Raw genomic sequence first — 19,887 nt, 5'->3', positions numbered from 1 at the left:
GTGTATAAAATGCACCACAAAACTTAATGAACTCGGGTACTACAGGCTAAAAATGAAGAGGTTTTGGCAGTGGCACACAGAGAAAAGGATATTTAAAATTTATTGGCAAAATGATTTCTTTTTTTTACAAAAAGCCTTGGAAAATAAAACTGCATTAGTTATGCATAAACAGAGTAATGTTTGCTTATTTATTTTTTAAATATTAGAAAATTATAAATTAGGGGTTACTAGAGCAACTTTAATTTTAATATAAAACAACACCATTTACTTTTGGCCCACGGCCCTCAGACAGGTTTGGCCCTTGTAAGGAAAAAGTTCGGGCACCAATCAATGTAGTCTATCTGAGGAGGTAACTGTTAGCATATGATAATGCATTCTTGTACAAAGTCAGACCACATATTATCATGTTTGTCTTCAATCAATCAATTTAAATAAAAGAGCTGGGGACTTTATAATATAATATGGGTCCATATATCACAGTGATAAAAGACATACATGTATTTTTACTTTAACATGAACTAATGCTGAGTTATGGCATATTCTATCATAAACTAATGAGGAGTCATCATTAACATGACATGTTTTTCATTGTTAGTTAATGCATTCATTTACAATAAATTAATTTGAGTTCATGTTGTAATTAAGTAAGTTCAGTAAGTTACATGTCTTAACTCAGCATTAGTTTATATTTACTTATATTTAAGTAAGAATTCATTTAGGTATACGTTCAATGTTTCCAATGATGAGCAGGTAATCCACTAAACCCAGAGATAATTCCTGAGGCATGTTTAAAGAGTTTTGTATTTCATCAAGAAAGTGCTGATTCACAAAGATTTTATATTTAAGAAAATCTGAGCATCATTCAAAATAACTGTTAACATGTTTGTCAACTAAACATGTTTTGTCAACGTTATAAACTTTATAGAAATATTCTTTATTTTTTATTAATGACCAAGTATAAAGAACAATGCATAGTGTGAAAACGCGGATTATATAAAAGTATATAATAAAGTGCGAGCAGAGGATCAATCAAACTTGGGCTGGAATGATTGTAGTGCATCCAATGCACCTTGGAAATCGTAGTTTACATCTACAGCAGCATATGCTACAGCAGTGACAACGCCAAAGAAAAGGACTACATTTCCCAGAATGCACCTGCACCCACTCATCTGCCCCACCCTTCAGGTGCGACTGCTTGACCTATGGGCTTGACGGGAAAATTCAAAATCGCGAACCGTTACAGCCTGGACGGTGTCTTTGTTTGCTTGCACATCAACAGTAAGGTAAGTTTGATTTAATTAGTTTGTCTGCATCGCGCTGATCGGATGCCTATTTGTTCATATTATGTTATTTACTATGATTCGTTTTTGTCTTTATACTAGAACTGTTTGAATTTAAAGCACAAACAGCAAAACATTAAGGGTATAGCTACATGGTACACAGCGGTAAACATGAGGTTAAAAATACGCGAAGTAACATTCAAACCGGACTGTTAAAAGAATCAATTCGATGTTTAAATTAAAAAACAAAACTTTAAAGAAGCCAAGATGAGACATTCTTTGCATAAAACAAACAAAACAACAGTAACTTGTGTGTTGGAAATGTTAGCAGCTAGCAAGTGTCTCTCTGCTATTTTAAATGATACGCAGACGATCTTTTGTTGTTTAAAAGCTCATTGCTTTAGTGCTGGTAGATGCTGCTTATTTTTCAAGACGGTTTTAATAGCTTTATATTGATTTGTAACAAAGCCAGCTTCACTTTGAGAGAACCTAGATGCTAATTGTAAAGAAGCTTGGAGTCATAATATATTTTAATGTAATATGTTTGCTGTTTTTCATCTTTTTAAATAAAGTCTATCCATGTTGGTGTTTACAGAGGTCATGTACACTGTGGTCAACTTTGTGGACGCTGAAGAGGTTTCTGGGTAAAGATGATGTAAGTTTATTCATTCAATTTTTAAAATCAAACAGGTTAAATAGTAAACAGATGTGTTATGATGTATGTGATTTTGATTTTTAATTCTCTGTTTGACAGAGAAATATAATGAAGTAACAGTGGAAGCTAAAACATCAGACTGATCCAGACACTGAAGAAATTGATGTCACTGCAATCTGGCCAAAATGATGTAAGTTTAATAATGAAATTATTAAATCAAAGAGGTTAAATAGTAAATAGATGTGTTATGATGTATGTGACTCTATTTTTATTATGTGTTTGATAGACAACTATATTGGAGTAGCCTACTGTAATGAAGCTGCAGAACGTCACAGAGACTCTGAGGACATCAACACAGAAAATCTAGTAAGAAGATGTACACTATGAAGTTATTTGATCATATATTGTTGTATCTTTGTACAGTTTAATGTAAACTTTCTAAAATGTACAACTTTATGTCATTTGATTTGTCGTGTGTGTGTGTGTATCTGTATATGTATATGTGTATTAGTATTATGCCAAATACTTATATGTACTTTTATATTTCCAAAGGGCTCCAAAGAGATGTCTGTCCAGATGAGGGTGCATCAACGTTACCTTTGCTGACAAGTATATGCTTTTAGCAGTTAACTTAACTCAAACCATTTAAGGAAATCGGTTGCCATGAACCATTGGGTTTTTGGAAACATACATTTGAGTACTGTGAACTTAAGTCTTGTGCAGTTGTGCACTTATATTTAGGTAGTGTGAACTTAAATATAAGTGCTTAACTGCATGTGACTCAATTTGTTTAAGTTCACAGTACTCAAGTCTATGTGTTTTGAAACTTGAATGGTTTGATGCAGCTGGTTTTCTTAAATGTGAGAAATTACAGTGTTACAGTGAGAAATGTTTGAATAATTCCAAGACAGAGCTCTGTGATTGATTCTACACTGCAAAACATCACTTTCTAACACTTTTTGTCTTGTTTTCAGTAGAAAAACTAAAAATTCTTAAATCAAGATGTATTTTCTTGATGAGCAGAATTACCTTGGAAAGTATGTCTAGTTTTTAGACAAAAATATACAATTTAAGATAATTTGTGCCTAAACAAGAAAAAATATCTAACAATGGGGTGAGAAAATTGTGTTTTAATTAAGTTTTTAAGAAAAAAGAAAACTTAAGATTTTTTCTCACACTATTGGCAGATATTTTTGCTTGTTTTAAGCACAAATTCACTTAATGTGTGTGTATTTTATTTATTTATTTTGTCTAAAACTAGACTTATTTTCTTGGGTCATTTTGTTCCTCAAGAAAAAGCATTTTAATTTAAATAATATTTCTACTGAAAACAAGACAAAAAATACTATGTAAGAAAGTAATTTTTTGCAGTGCAGGACTGATTTCTTAAAAGCAAGATCAATATAGTTGTTGTTCATTTTATTTAGATATTTACTACATTACAGTGGCAGCTGGTGACTTCTTTTTTTGTTAGCACTTGATGCGAAGTTTGTCACAACATGTATATAGCCTGTCATTTGTGTGGTTCCCAATTTCAAAATATGTGTTTTGCGTGTCGAGTGCGTGTATGTGCATCACGTGTTTGACTAAACACGTGATGCACGTGGTTTACATGAAGCAACAAACACATATTTTAAAAACACAAGCAACACACATGACACTCCGAACACTTATTTTGAATTTGCAACCCTCGGATGAGCAGTCACGAGCCGCCACTGCTACATTACATTGTACTACTTTGAATGTAGTTTTCATTGTTGCTTTTATTTTGTTTTATTTTACTCTAATATTGCTTTCTCTGTCTGTATATTTATGAGTTTAAATTGTATTGTTTATGTATGCAACTTTTAATATTTGTGTATTATATTAATTTGTGATTGTGACAATTGTGGATTGTTCAGGTTTTTTTTAAATAAACGTTTCAAACTCAATTGAAGTTTTTATTTTTTTAAAGGGTTTTGGGGATGTATAGTAGTATATAGTGGGGGGGGGGGGGTTTGTAGTCTATCTGCATAGCAGGCAAATAACCAATCAAGTCACTAAGCTATGAGGGCTTGGGTTGGGCTTAAAACAAAGTGTAACCAATCAAATCATCTCAACTGGAAAGTTTTAAAGTTGTGTCCCAATAGTTGTCAGAGTTTTGGGAGGGGGTTTTAAAAGCAACCAATCAGTGTTGAGATTAAACACCAATGGGGACACTAGAATTGTGCAAAGGTGTGAAATTCCAGTACCTCTGTAGGTGTGAAAGTGGCCCCTGCCAAAATCTTCAATGGGATTACTTGCCATGGCAACAAATGGCTGCATATTCCACGGGGATATCCCCTCAGCAAGATACATCCGAATTGGTATCATTACGGGAGTTTCCTAACTTGGTGGAATTAGTAGTTTACCCTCAGTGGAACTAGTAGATACTTCCGAAAATCAGTGGTGTTTACAGGAGTTTCCTAGTACGGATACACCTCTTTTCATGCAGTGATACTATATCAGAGCAAGGGACAGATTGACATAACGATTACAACAGCAGGCATGATTTGACACTGCAGATGTTGCTTAAAAATTTTTGTTAATGCTGAGCATGGACACTTTAAACAACGGAGCAGATATAAAAATCTATTAATATCAAATGAAGAACATTATGAAATATGCAGTGTTATTCTAGCACTTTATACTACTATTATTTTTTCAAAAGTTTATTTTTAAAGAGCACCTATGGTCCGATTCACGATTTTACATTTCCTTTGGTGTGTAAGTGTGTATTAGTACATGTTAACCAGCACTTTGCAGTACGGGCGGCCCGCCTAAGCTGGGAAACCCTACTGCCTTAACTAGGTAGGGGACATAATCAGTTTTTACAATCTTCGCGCTATCATCGTTCGCCAGACGTTCTACAAATCTGCTTCAGTTTGTGCTTATTAACCCTTTAGTTTCACTTCACCACGCAGCTAAACATGTAAAAAACATTTAATTCATTAATAATCTAATGTGTGTTTTCTTTTTTGTCATAGTTTCTTCAAAACTAAGTTTTATTTGAGTGTTTTAAATAAAAATATTTTCATTTTCATCATGACGCGTAAGCCCGCCCCTTTGATTGTCACGCCCCCCGCCCCACCTTAACTAACAAATTTTGTGCGGGAAACCCTGCGTTAACGATATGCAAAAGGTACAAACCCCAAAGTAAACGATGACGCGAGTTATCGTCTCCAATGTAATCTCTTTTCTTGGACTACAACAAAAACACGCACACTCAAAAAAATTATTCATTGGATTAACTCAATAAAATTGTGGGCAGGATTTCCATCCAATATGAATGTGTACCCCTAACTCATAAAAAAACGACTTTACACAATACAAATATATTGAGTTTATCCAACTGAATTTAACGTAGATGGCAGTACTCAATTAGTTGCCTCAACTCAATTTAGCGTAGTTTGAATAACTCAATGTAGTGTAGTCTGAAGAACTCAATTCTGTTATTTTATATGAAACGTTTTTTATATCATACTAATTGGCATAAGCACATGTTAGCATGCTAACAATAATAACATATGATACTTTGGATGAGCATGTGAGAAGAGACTGATCTCCAAACAGGCATTAACACAGTTAATAAGTAGTGCTCATTGAGAGAACTACGTCAGATCCACAACCTAACCACAAGCGCCACTCTTCTGCATGATGGTTACCAAACAATTTGAAAAAATATAACACAAACGCTTCTAAATCAATAAGATAAATGGACATTAAACACTATTAAGTCTTTCTCTTTACCTAAAAATTCATAAAATAACACTTAATTAAAAAAATTACTCTCCAAAAGCAGTTGCATGCAAAGCATGCTGGGAAATTCTTTTTCCAGAACCCAAACCCAAAATAATTGTGTTAACGCAATTAAAAATAAATCAATAAATTATAGTACATATTTATTTTGTGTTATGCTAATTAAATATATATACTTATTGCTCTTAATGAGGTATTTTAAATTAATTGAACACAATTTTAATGTGTCATTTCTAAGAAGGGCTTGAATCATTTTTTTGAGTGCAGAAGAGTTTACTTCCTAGGATTGGTGATGTAGACAAGACCAATATTATCATAATTCCTCCCGCTTCAAAGCCTCAAAGTCTTTTTTGATAATTTAATGTGATTTATTAGTTATAATTTATATACCGTACATTTATTTTAATTCATATTTTATTTTAATTTATTAATGAATGAATTAATTGCACACTTGAATATCCCCTTGGGCTTCCACTTTTAAAGCCAGGGGTATTAATTAAGTTATTAACAAAACCATCAATTGCAGAGATAAATATGCAATGTAATAAAAGACATACATTCATATACTAATACAACCGGCCCTTTGAGAACAACCGTAATGCTGATATGGCCCAAGACAAAATTAAGTTTGACACCCCTGATTTTAATACTTCAAAAAGTTATGCATAGTAAGAGATTTAGGTCAATGGCAGAAAGACTGATGAGACAGAGAGTGATGTTTTTACACAAACTTTAAAAATGGTTTGCTGCTTTCAATTTTTTAGTTGAATCAACTACGATTAACGAAGTCATGTCAACTTACTATTATTTATCTTGACTTGAGATGAGTTGTTATAACTTATAAAATAAAGCTGACTTTCAAATATATTTTATAAGTTATAACAACTCATCTCTTGTCAAGATAAATAATAGTAAGTTGACATGACTTGTAAATCTGAGTTGATTCAACTAAAACAAATTAAGGCAGCAAACTATTTTATGCCATGCAGAAAGAATGTGAAACATGTATGTTGTTATAGAATTTTCAGTTAAATATATTTTATTATTCTTCAAATTTATATAATAATAATTTAGCAAGATATGGCATTTCCCCTTCAATACCATGCAGCCCTATTATTTTTATAAAACATGGACAAACAAAACAGCTGGTTTAAATTAACATGGAAAAAGCATGGGTTTTAACAAACCAGTTATTTGGGTTGAAGCAATCCAGCATAAATTAATTTAAACTCATCAGTTGGATTTGCCCATATGTGACCCAACCCAGCGTTTTATTTCAACGCAGCAGACACACACCAAAACAGTCTAGAAAACAAACACACATGACAGCGATATAAAAGACGCAATCTTTTCTGCCCAGGAAGCAGCGAATGGCAGTGCAGTTCAGGGAACTCATTACCATAAAGGCTACTAAAAAATAATTGGCACAGCAAGCAGAGCACCTGCAGAGGTGAAGCCGTGCATTGTTATTAGAGTTGGTGAGAAATCTTTGCATAAATTAATTTAATTAACAACCCGCCACACCCTTCATGGTGCCAAAAAGAATCTCCTCGTAAAAGCAGTGATGAAGAAATGAAGATGAAATGCAACACCTTTGGCCACGTTTTCATTTTCTGACCGAATGCCCGCAAATGTGCAACAGAGATATAAAACCGCCAGGCCATGATGCCATAAATGTCACTACAGAGACAGATGCTGCACATGGCTGGGGCCAGAAACACCAGGTGATCTTATATGCGATGAACATTACATTTATGAATTGGAAACATTGCATTATATATATATTACCATACATCACACTCTGTATTCAAGCTTAAAACCAATATTAATGCCTCTCTTGCACAAATACTGTTTATTAATGTTCATTTTTGATATTGCAGTGTATGAAATATCACTAAACACAACATTAGCAGCATCTCTGGTGTAATGAATGCTATGCTGGTGCACTATATCAGCAGTGAACAAGTTATACAAATATGCATTCTCATTTCATTCATATAGTAGACAACTCACTGACTCATCATGAGCCAAATACTGTAAATACCAAAGAGTCGCACACACACACACGCATGCACGCACGCACGCACGAACGCCAAGTGATACGTTAAGCAACACCGCAAGTGAAAGTGACAAAATCAGATCTGTGATTTCTGTTTTTGGGTTGCATCTTTCAAATAGAGCTAATATTAGACATCGATGCGTCATGTCTGTCATAACACCAAGTAATGTATGAATATCACTTTTATTCATGTTGGAAGAACTTTGCACTTTTAGACTATAATATGCATTAGCAATAAAGGTGTATGCATTGCAACTTCTATTTTCACATTAAAAGCCTATTAAATATACACATTTCTATTTAAAATCCTTCATACAATGATTGATTGATAATTATTTTAATGAATGTCCACACAGCATGATATATAAAACATATACCACTGGCATCACTTATAAAACCCAAAAGCATCATGGACAGAAAAGCAAATCAAAGTTTTGAATCCCTACTGTACATGCAGAAATCTGTACCATCCAGTTACTATAGATACAAGCTATATGTGCATTGATGAAAGGCATCTATTTTCTGGTTAAAATCAATGTGGGTTTTTTTCTCACAGCCAACTGAGTGTTTACACATGCATGGTATTGAGGTCAAGTGTTCTTCAGAGAGATCACGACTTGCAGTATTTATAATAACTTCACAATTCCACATCTTTTATGTAATGCCAAGTTGGCACAACCATTACCTGTCAGGGGAAAACTACCAGTTTGCATTGAAAAAGGACAATCTATGACACAAATCTATGCATTTGGCACACTTAGGGGGACTTCATATGTTTTATCAGTACTGGTCTCTGGTGTGAGCCCTTGACCTTACCAATTGAGCTACAGGACCACTATAATAAAAATAGTCTTGCTTAAAACCATCATCCCAAAGCCTCATGCATGCATTAAACAAACACAGCTGCTATCCCAGCATGATTCAGACACCTAGAGCCTCATCCAGCATACAAACAGCAATGCATCTCCAGGTATGCTAAATAATAATAAAAGGGAGATGAGTCGGGCACCGTCACGCGTACAGGCAAAACACAGCGAGCAGCTTTGGATCCCCTGTAAGTGCACTAACAAGCACTGCTGCTCGGACCAACTCCTTCCTGTTAAATATTAATATGGACGCGCGCTACTTCAGTGCGTCTTTTTCTACCCTGGTTTCATGCGAGAGGTTCCAAATCAAAAGCGCGCACTTGATTACCGATCAGATGTCGTCCATTAGGTCCGATGACCCCTCTTATGCGTCTAAATGCCCTGATTCGACCACAATAACGCGCAAACAGAGAACGGGGGACTAGGTGGAGAGGGTAAAATAAAGGCTGAAATAGCTGAGACTGTACCTTTGTTCACTCTCCGCAGTATCTGGCATCGGCATTTGAAAGAGACGGCTATCATACTAGCTCAGTGCGCGCAGCCGAGGGTGCTCGTCCGTGGAAAAGCGATGCTACGGTACACATGGGCATCCGGATTCCGCGCGGACAGCTCAGACGCCGCGTCCCACCGGGAGAAAGCCAGACTTCGATCACGCACTTCGTGCCCGAACGCAGATCATCCGTGGGCTGTAATGGCAAATCGTATTTTCCCCCATATATAAAATCCTGGGATGGTGAAGGTGCGCGCATCCGGAGAACGCGCAGAGCGCTGCTGGTATCTCGCATGTGAGAGTCTGCCTGATGTGAATGGGCTTTTAAAGTTGCACGCGTACTATATTCAGTAGTGCCCGGTAGTGCAGACAATGGAGAAATATTTCTCACCCTTCTCTGGCACACAAGCACATTTTTGCAATTAATTTTGTTTAAACTAAACAATTAATTATGCATAGATTAAATGTTTTCATCACACTAAAATAAACATTACAGAGTGCTGTAAGTGCAGAAACAGTGCACGTGTCTGGTGCATTTTGAATAATTAGCTAATAGCATCTGTTTACTTAAGTCTAATATTTGCATAAAGCCTTTTATGCCTTCCTTTTCATTTCAGTTGAAAGTGGACTGGGTGACGCACAGGCTGGTCTTAGTGATGAGCAGCATCCTTTTAATAGCACATAAAACATGCATTTAGGTCAGTGATCTTATCTCTGTGTATTATCAGATGTTTGTACGAGCATTAAGCCTGGCAACAAGAAACTGTGGAATTAAATGGGGGTCTATCCATGTCTGTCGGAGTGAAAGTGTACAAATACGCCCGGATGAGTCTTTAATGTGAATGAAAGTATTAAGGTCACTGTCGCTGTACTCGGTTCCTCCAATGAGATTTGTAAGAAGTAGTTGGGGATAAGAGCTGAGGGTCTTCAGTGTCTCTGATATGATTGCAACTGGTGAACGCAGAGGTCTAACCCTCCTGTTTTTTTAAGCATCCATGTTGATGGTTCACCAGATGGGATCAATGCTCCTGAATCAGTTTTTTGGATTATTGTGCAGATCAGATTACACACAAACAGGGTTTTGTCTGTGCACTTGTATAAATAATGCTGTGGGACCACCACTATGTAAAAATGAGATGCACTTTGATAGACTGATGATGGATAGATTTAGATCCTCTACAATCACAGAATACTTTCGCACCAATGCCCCATCAGCACACGCACCATAGGAAGAATTGACATGTGGGAAGATTATATATATATTTGTTTTGTGTACTTTTGTACAGGAAATGTGCCGTCGAAATGAGAAAGTGCATTAGTCTGGTAGTGCAGGAGGAGATGGGCGCGATATGTCAGGTCTTTAAAAAATTTATGGAGATGTCAGTGAACCAGGACACTCTCACACAAGCAGCTCCATTTGGCCCAGGAAAAGAAACGCATGGAGTACACCACAATCAATTCGAGTGTGTTCAATATTAAAAACTTTAAAATGTGAAAAATTTACAGACACAAATTAAAGTTTAAACCCAGCTTTAATCCATGCAAACTCCGCTTGCTCTAATTTATGCATCCCGCCGTGTGAGATACCCGAAAAAAAACAAATGTTCTCAGCTTGAGCTCTGCATTTGCAAAAAACATTTGATCAACACTGGATGAAAGACTGTTGAGTTTTGTGCATGGCATTTTTTATGAGCTAGTAGACATTGGTTACATTACCACCACTTACAAATGCTAGTTAATAGCAGGTGGTATTACAGCAAGGGACACTCTCATCAAACCATCTCAATGGACCGAAAAATGTGGATGTGCCAAAGTGCAAAAATGAACATCTCCATTAAATCTGAATTTGACTTGAGAAAAGCATCTGATTTTCTGTACGTGAACATCTGGAGCATAAAACACACCATTATCATCAATGTAAAGGCATGTGATGATTACCTCAATCGAAGTGAGAGAAAAACACAGCGAAACATTTCATAATCACAGGCATCAAATCTTATCTTTGTCTCCTTGGATGCTGCAATCAGGTCTCCCAGGACAAGCATGGCTGGAATGGCAATCAAAACAGCGGGGTGCGTTTATCTGTGTCAAAACAGCTCTGAGGACCATAGGAAGTTTTTGTTAGCTTTCGAATGCATGCAATCACATCTGTGTGTGTGTGAATAATTGAGGGGCGTTCCTGTGCATGGGCAGATCATCAATGTGACATACCCGTCTGCTATTAAGTCAATTGTAAAGATGTGAACTTGCCAGGTTGGGGTCCTGCTGCAAATCCCTGTCATTAGATGCTAAAAGCAGCTAAAAAATATATTTCACAATAACCTTGAAGTAACTCAGACCCGAGCGTCTTATTTCCCCCCGTGAGATTCTTTCACCACCTGGTGCTGGAAAATACAAGGATACCTCAAATCCTGGAGGATGAATTGTGATAATGGCTCTCTCAGAAATAGAGATACCATTTCTTGCAGAAAATATGTAGCTTGCATGTAGAAAAAATGAGCAGTCTGGCCAAAAAATAAAAGGCAGTGAACTGTTATAAATGAGCAGTGGACGGAAAAACAATCTGATGGCCTTTAGCAAGTAAAGATCATTAGGGACAATGGCAGGGGGAGCTGTCCACAAACTCAGGTGCTGAAATGGCGAAGATCACAGCAGCGTTGCCGTGGCGTTAGCAGCCTCTAGTGGCGGACATTATGAACTACAAGAACATTTGTGATTTTAACATACAGTAAAAGGCTGATGCAGGCAAATGTGACCCTACCAAAGTTTTTTTATATATTTATATATAAAATAATCCTGCATAATGTAAAGATCATTCTGTGAAAATGTAACCTTAATATTTTTAATATTTACCGAGTAAGGGGGTGTCAAAAATTGAAATTAACCTTTGATGCTCCTTATATCACAGGCATGATCAAACATGTGCAACACGTAGATCACAATGAACGAAAAATCCTCAAAATCCTCAAACAGCCTTATCTTGGTATTAAAATGCATCTGACAAATAGATAATTCTGTCTGTATGCATACTTATATGTGGCCCTGGACTGCAAACCCATTCATTTTGTGATTTATACATCATCTGAACGCTGAATAAATAAGTATAGGACAAGGACAACATTTGGCTGAAACTATTTGATCAAATAGTTTGAAGATATAACTATTTGAAAATCTGGAATCTAAAGGTGCAAAAAATCAAAATATAAAAAAATCGTCTTTTAAGTTGTCCAAATGAAGTTCTTGGCAACACATATTACTAATGTTAAATATTTTTTGTATATATTTACAAAATATCTATGATAACATGATCTTTACTTAATATCCTAAAGATTTTAGGCATAAAAAATCAGTAATGTTGACCCATATGATGTATTTTTGGCTATTGCTACAAATATACTCATGCTGCTTATGGTTTTGTCATCCAGGGTCACATATGTGTACATGCACATGTGTGACTAATAAAATGATCATCCATACATTCTTTCTTTTAACCCATCTCACAGGCAATATATTGGGCTGAGATTTGGGGTCGTAGGCCATTTTACTAACCAGATGTCCCTGTTATGCTCATTGTAGCATCTTAAAAAAAATGATGTGTGCTAAGTGACAATGTGCATAACCCAGCTGGAAAGTATATGGATCTGGCAACAGTTTCTCAATTTTATGCACAAAGTCATCCAGAAATCAAAGCAAAACAGCAGAATGGAAGGGCATTAAAAATGTGCCAAAAATAAAAATCGTCCCTTAATATTTATTCTTTTGAGAAAGCAACTTCAATATAAGAGTTCAAATTTAAGAAGGCTTTTGCAGATATTGGTGTATTGTATATTATTTTTAATATAAAAGATAAAATATAAACGAAAATATTATTATAAATGAATAGATAAACTGAACCTGCCAAGGCCTTTTGTAAAGTTAAAGGATTAGTCAATTTTCTTAAAAAAAAAACAGATAATTTACTCACCACCATGTCATCCAAAATGTTGATGTCTTTCTTTGTTCAGTCAAGAAGAAATTTTGTTTTTTGAGGAAAACATTCCAGGATTTTTCTCATTTTAATGGACTTTAATGGACCCCAACACTTAACAGTTTTAATGCAGTTTAAAATTGCAGTTTCAAAGAATGCTAAACGATCTCAAACGAGGCATATGGGTCTTATCTAGCGAAAAGATTGTCATTTTTGACAAGAAAAATAAAAAATATAGTTTTGTGTACGTCATCCGTGACCTCTTGACGTGATGATGTATTATGTGAGGTCGTGCTGGCGCGTCACAGGACCGGAGATATACGAGAAGTTATGGTTTAAAAGTGCATTTTTTTTATTTTTCTTGTCAAAAATGACAATCGTATCTCTAGATAAGACCCTTATGCCTCGTTTGGGATCATTTAGAGTCCTTTGAAACTGCAATTTTAAACTGCATTAAAACCGTTAAGTGTTGGGGTCCATTAAAGTCTGATAAAATTAGTAAAATCCTGGAATGTTTTCCTCCAAAAAACATAATTTCTTCTTGACTGAACAAAGAAAGACATCAACATTTTGGAAGGCATGGTGGTGAGTAAATTATCTAGATTTTTTTAAAGAAAATAGACTAATCCTTTAAGCCAGTGACGTTAGTGTTATGTGTCATTTTCTCAGCTCAAATGTGGATTATCAATCTATGGATGTCTTGCTGCAACAACCTATTGTCTGAAGGGCGGAAGAGCACTTAGTTTGCAGCACTTCGACCTCGGCGCGCAAACTTCCATCAATATTACTGCGCCCGAAGTCGAAGGGCTGCAAACTAAGTGCTCTTCCGCCATACAATATAGTTCTCATTTTTATCCTCTTAAAAAATCAGCACGTTTTATTTTGTGCCACCATACTTACTCGTGTAACTACTCATGTAAAATAGGGAAAACATGGAAGTGTTTGGTGGCTTCTAAATTCATCCCTGTTTGGATCCTAAGGAATGAATGGGGCTAGGCTAAATGCTAACACATTTACGATGCGCTGTACAAAGATTAAAAGTGCATGCATTGAAAAAAGATAGGAATGTATTCATTAATCTAAGTTAAGGTAAGAACATAGTAAAATATTGAAAACGGTGGTGTTTTCCTTTAAGTTTATTAAAACGCCACATCATGTCATTTAAATAATGTGTTTTCTAATGTTTGGTTGATCAACACGTAATTAAGTTACAATATAGGCACAACAGACATCTTCCTCCCTCTCTATGCATTTTAGTTGTCGACAAAAGCTCTATTGATTCAAACTAATGGAAGCAAATTGAAGGGTCTTATTGAACATTACGTAGTTAGTCTGCAAGTACAAGGATTTTCTAATCTGTGCCATCTCTGAAATACAAATCTTTCAGTAAAATAAAACATACTGGCACTTAACGGGCTCTGGGCAATGGCATTAAACCGAGCTGTGTAACAGAACAGCATCTGTTATGTTTATGCAATTTTTTTTAGACTAAAGCAGGACGTTGATACAATTTACCCGTAATTTTGGCTTCCAGAAAAATAGTTTGTAAATGTCAAAGGTTATCGCAAGCATGTTTTCAAACAAAGATTGCAGATAAAATCAGCCAAAAAACAAACACTAAATGTGATTTTCTCAGCAACAGAAAAGTGTCACAGCCCAGGTGTTTAAACAGCTCAGCAGTTATCAAGTTTACCCAAACGGCACCCTGGCATCCCATAACAACGCATGACTGGACTCTTTCAGAGCATGATGCGACCCACGTTAACAGAGAAACAATGGAGGTAGCTTGCAGAATTAACTTGGTACTTATGACCATTAGCTGCTCAGGATGGGTGCCAAGAGAAGACGAGACCACCAATCACTGTCACAACTTCCACCATTAATTCTCTTTGAAGTAGGACCACATCAAACAGGATCTCTTAAAGGGACAGTACACCCAAAAATGAAAATTCTGTCATCATTTACTCACTCTTATGTTGTTACAAACCTGTATACATTTTTTTTGCTCGGATGACCACAAAGGAAGATATTTTGATCAAAGTTTGAAACCAAACCGATCAGAAGCCCCATTGACTTCCATCTTATGAAAAACGAATACTATAGAAGTGAATGGGCCCCATGATCGGTTTGGTTTCAAACATTCCTCAAAATGACTTTATTTGTGGTTAATAAGGTGAGATTTTAGCCTGGACAGGGTCACAAATACACCAAACTATTTCACAACATCTAAGATTCAAACCAAAGCCACTCACAGTCTCTCACCTCGCTTAACTTCTTCCTCCTCATCTATCCGGGCTGTATAACAGGACGGACACAAGAGAGGGACCGCAGTCCAGCACCTCATCAGTTTTCGCATACTGCCTCTCTCCATCCCTGCATCTGACCCAAGCGAACTGTCTCTAACAACAAACCCTAATTGTTGACCCTGATCATCCGATCCCTCTGTTCCACCACTAGAGGGCAGTGGCAGGTGCAGCGGCGCTCCACGGATGCAGGTGTGGGAATTTCTGAGCCCGAGTGTGCGTGCACGTGAAAGTGGTTGCCATGGAAATAGTGCAGTCGGAAAGGGGGCGGAACTGAGAGCGGCTGCGTTTATAGGATTTGACAGGAGGTGGGACGAGAGCCTCGGGCGAAATGTGGGGACGTGAGCGTGTATGTGTGAAGGTGTTTATGTATATCTGGTGTAAATGATGTAGATCGTGACACTGCATGCTAAGCACAGTGCAGCAGTATGTAAAGAAGGTCAGGAAAACTACGAATGTGAATGCTTTCTCTGCAGGGCGGCTCAGTATTGTTTGCACCGTATGGATTTAGCTGAGGGAAAGTGGCCGAGCACAAAGTCGCTTAACTGACTCAGCAAACTCAGTGCTGCTAATGCACATCTACTAATCTACTGTGTGTGTGTGTGTGTGTGTGTGTGTGTGTGTGTGTGTGTCTATTTAACAATATTTTTAGATATTGGGGGCAAATTTGTACACAAAAGTGAACAAAACTCGACAAACTTGAGCAAAACCTCCCTTTAGGGACGTCCTCATTTGTAAAAATACTAAGACAACAGCAAATAAAGTTTTTGTGTGTGTGTGTGTGTCTACTAAACTATATATTTAGATATTGGGGGCAAATGTGAGCAAAACTTCACAAACTTGAGCAAAACCTCCCTTTAAGGACGTCCTCATTTGGAAAAATACTATAAAAAGATAGCAAATGAAGTATTTTTGTGTGCGTGTGTTTGTCTACTTAACTGTATTTTTAGAATTTGGGGGCAAATTTGTACCCAAAAGTGAGCAAAATTTCACAAACTTAAGCAAAACCTCCCTTTAGGGATGTCCTTATTTGTAAAAAAAATACTGGTAACGCTTTAGATTACAGCCCGGAAAGTACTGCGTAAGTATAGCGAATTTACAGCGTATGTTTCTGTAATTATAGTATAGTACACTTATGAAGTACATGTGTGTAATCATAAGGGAACAATTTATAATATTTGGGGAATAAAGGGGTAACAACCAGGAAAAATACAAATAATATATGCAGTAAAGTACTGTGTAAGTACAGCAATATTACAGTGTATGTTTCTGTAATTATTATAGTATACTTATGAAGTACGTACGTGTAATTATAAGGGAGGTAATTATAATTGTTTGTTCCCAAAATATTATAAATTGTTCCCTTAACATTACACGTATCTACTTTATAAGTATACTATTACAGAAATGTATGCTGTAAATTCGCTGTACTTACGCAGTACTTTACTGCATATATTATTTGTATTTTTCCTGGTTGTTACCCCTTTATTCCCCAAATATTATAAATTGTTCCCTTATTACACGTACGTACTTTATAAGTACTGTCTTTATAAGGGCTGTAATCTAAAGCTTTACCAAAATACTACAAAAAGATAGCAAATAAAGATTTTGTGCGTGTGTGTGTCTATTTAACATTTTTTTTTAGATATTGGGGGCATATTTGTACCCAAAAGTGAGCAAATCCTGACAAACTTGAGCAAAACCTCCCTTTAGGGATGTTCTCATTTGTAAAAACACTATAAAAAATAGCAAACAAAGTTGTTGTTTTTGTTTGTGTGTGCGTGTGTGTTTGCCTACTGAACTGTATTTTTAGTAGGGCTGTCAAAAGATTAATCGCGATTAATCACAAAAAATATATAAAATATATAAATATATATATATATATATATATATATATATATATATATATATATATATATATATATATATATATATATATAAAATAAACACAATGCGCACACACACAAATTATGCAAAAAACTTTTATTTTGTATGCAATTAATAGAGACTAATTTTTATATATATTGGGGTCCAATTTGTACCCAACAGGGAGCAAAACTTCACAAACTTGAGTAAAACCTCACTGTAAGGATGTCCTCATTCGTAAAAATACTATAAAAAGATGGCAAGTAAAGTTTTTGTGTGTGTCTATTAAACTACATTTTTAGATATTGGGGGCCAATTTGTACCCAAAAGTGAGCAAAACTTGAGCAAAACCTCCCTTTAGGGATGTTCTCATTTGTAGAAACACTATAAAAAATAGCAAATATTTGTAATTTTGTATGCGATTAATCGCAATTAATCTTTTGACAGCCCTAATTTTTAGATATTGGGGTCCAATTTGTACCCAAAAGTGAGCAAAACTTGACAAACTTGAGCAAAACCTCCCTTTATGAACGTCCTCATTTGTAGAAATACTATAAAAAGATGGCAAATAAAGTTTGTGTGTGCCTACTAAATTTTAAGATATTGGGGGTAAATTTGTACCCAAAAGTGAGCAAAACTTGACAAACATGAGCAAAACCTCACTTTAGAGACGTCCTCATTTGTAAAAAACACTATAAAAATAGCAAATAAAGTTTTTTTGTGTGTTTGTGTGTCTACTTAACTATATTTTAAGATATTGGGGGCAAATTTGTACCCAAAAGTGAGCAAAACTTGACAAACATGAGCAAAACCTCCCTTTAGAGACGTCCTCATTTGTAAAAATACTATAAAAAATTTTAGTTCTAAACGTAGGTTCAGAAGGACCCTAAACATTTCAATTATCATCATCATCATGGGCGTATATAAGGCAGCCTTCAGGCCTCCGCGTCCAGCTGCAATTTTTTCCGGCACTAGTGAAATAGCAAATAAAGTTTTTTTTATTAAGCATGCTGAAAGTTAGGGTTAAACTAGTGCTTTATAAAAAACAACCAAAGTCTATGCAATGTCCTCATTTAGCCAAATAAGTAAACAAGCGCGGGCGTGTGTGTGTTTATTGACCCTTTATACCAATCAAACCCAGCCACTGTTAAACTAAGCACTTCATTTACAGGTCATTTGACCCAGTATATGCCAATACCAAAACACAATTAACCACTGCAGTGGATGGACGAAAGATATATATATATATATATATATATATATATATATATATATATATATATATATATATATATATATATATATATATATATATATATATATATATATATATATATATATATATATATATATATATATATATATGCAGTGTTTCCCATACATTGATTTATTTGTGGTGGCCCACCACAGAATCAACACTGGCCCCCACAAATAGAATTTTCATGATTCCCATTTACGTTTTTATTTCACTATTTAAAACAGCTTAATTCGGCTTAAAATATAACTTGATATATAATACAGATTAAATACAGATACAGATCAAAGAGTAGAAGTGAAACATATTTCAGGTGCCAACACTAGATCAAACGCAAACACGACATGATGACATCACATATACGCTAATTAGCTGGTGACGTCATCACCACCACAGTCTCTCAAAATCCTGTGGGAAACACTGTATATATATATATATATATATATATATATAGAGAGAGAGAGAGAGAGAGAGAGAGAGAGAGAGAGAGAGAGAAACTAAAGTGCAGGTTTGGTTAATGTGTAATGTTGACTTTGATCAATCGAGCTCTTAATGATGTTGAGTTCACCGCAGCACAGGGATGTCTCACTGATATTTAATGGAGGAGATGCTTTGTAAATCATAAGATATTGTATGACAGACAGAGGTAATGTTGCTCAGCAGAGGGCGCTGTTTCACCAGGTGAGTGCTTCTCCTACAGGCAGTGCAGTACCATGCATCATATGCTCATAAAATGCACTTGTGACAATGTGTGATATGTGATAATCTGATTATTTTTGACATGTTAGCAGGCACTCGTGTTGTGTGATGATGCATGTGTGTGTGTGTGCTGTGACACATATCTTCATTTTTCACCCTTTGGAAAATATTTACAGTTCACAGAGATCATGATGATAATAATAATGCAAACAAATTATTCAACACAGTTATGAATCAAATCCTTGATTTGTGGAAATGATACTTTTTGAAATGATCCATACTAATGTCAAAGTAAAATAGACACAGCATTTGCATATTAAGAGCTCAGAAAACCCTGTAAGTGCGTCTGACATGTTTTCTTGTAAATGAACATATTTTCATATGTTGTTTGTAAAATCATTGTTAATATAGAGTCAGTATTCAACACTTTGCCCAGTCCTGGTATAATATGCGAGAATAAAACGCAGCTGGTATCAGAGACAATCACGATCGTGATGGAGGAATGACAGACATCCCCATCAATCTTCCTCACTGTTATTACTGAATACTGTCTGACTATCAGCACAGTATCTGCGTTTAATCAAACCCAATGCCAGCCGGAGGGTAGAAAAGCATCATGTGCATGTCTATGTGTGTGTGTTTGCGTGTTTATGTGAGTGTGTGAGAGAGA

At 35.7% G+C, this 19,887-nt stretch overlaps 1 protein-coding gene and 1 long non-coding RNA gene across 12 annotated transcripts in view; one reads left to right on the top strand and one right to left on the bottom strand.

The window, feature by feature from the left end:
• The window catches only part of grip1 (glutamate receptor interacting protein 1), a 375,594-nt gene that overhangs the window by 141,522 nt on the left and 214,185 nt on the right, over positions 1-19,887 (bottom strand). The window contains exon 1 of one of the 11 annotated variants that reach the window (XM_055191371.2): positions 9,105-9,432. The exons of the other annotated variants lie outside the window; for them this stretch is intronic. Coding sequence (XP_055047346.2) covers positions 9,105-9,159 — 55 coding nt within the window. The 5' untranslated portion in view covers positions 9,160-9,432. Of the gene's footprint in view, positions 1-9,104; positions 9,433-19,887 lie in introns of those variants that run through there. 11 annotated transcript variants of the gene reach the window in all.
• On the top strand, positions 652-2,868 carry LOC129416448 (uncharacterized). Its single transcript, XR_012370112.1, has 5 exons — positions 652-1,283; positions 1,876-1,935; positions 2,035-2,125; positions 2,222-2,301; positions 2,488-2,868. It is a non-coding gene; the product is annotated as an uncharacterized lncRNA (long non-coding RNA).

Source organism: Misgurnus anguillicaudatus, chromosome 1, assembly GCF_027580225.2.
Source record: "Misgurnus anguillicaudatus chromosome 1, ASM2758022v2, whole genome shotgun sequence".
Classification (NCBI taxonomy): Eukaryota; Metazoa; Chordata; class Actinopteri; order Cypriniformes; family Cobitidae; genus Misgurnus; species Misgurnus anguillicaudatus.
This window is presented reverse-complemented; position numbering and strand designations above follow the sequence as displayed.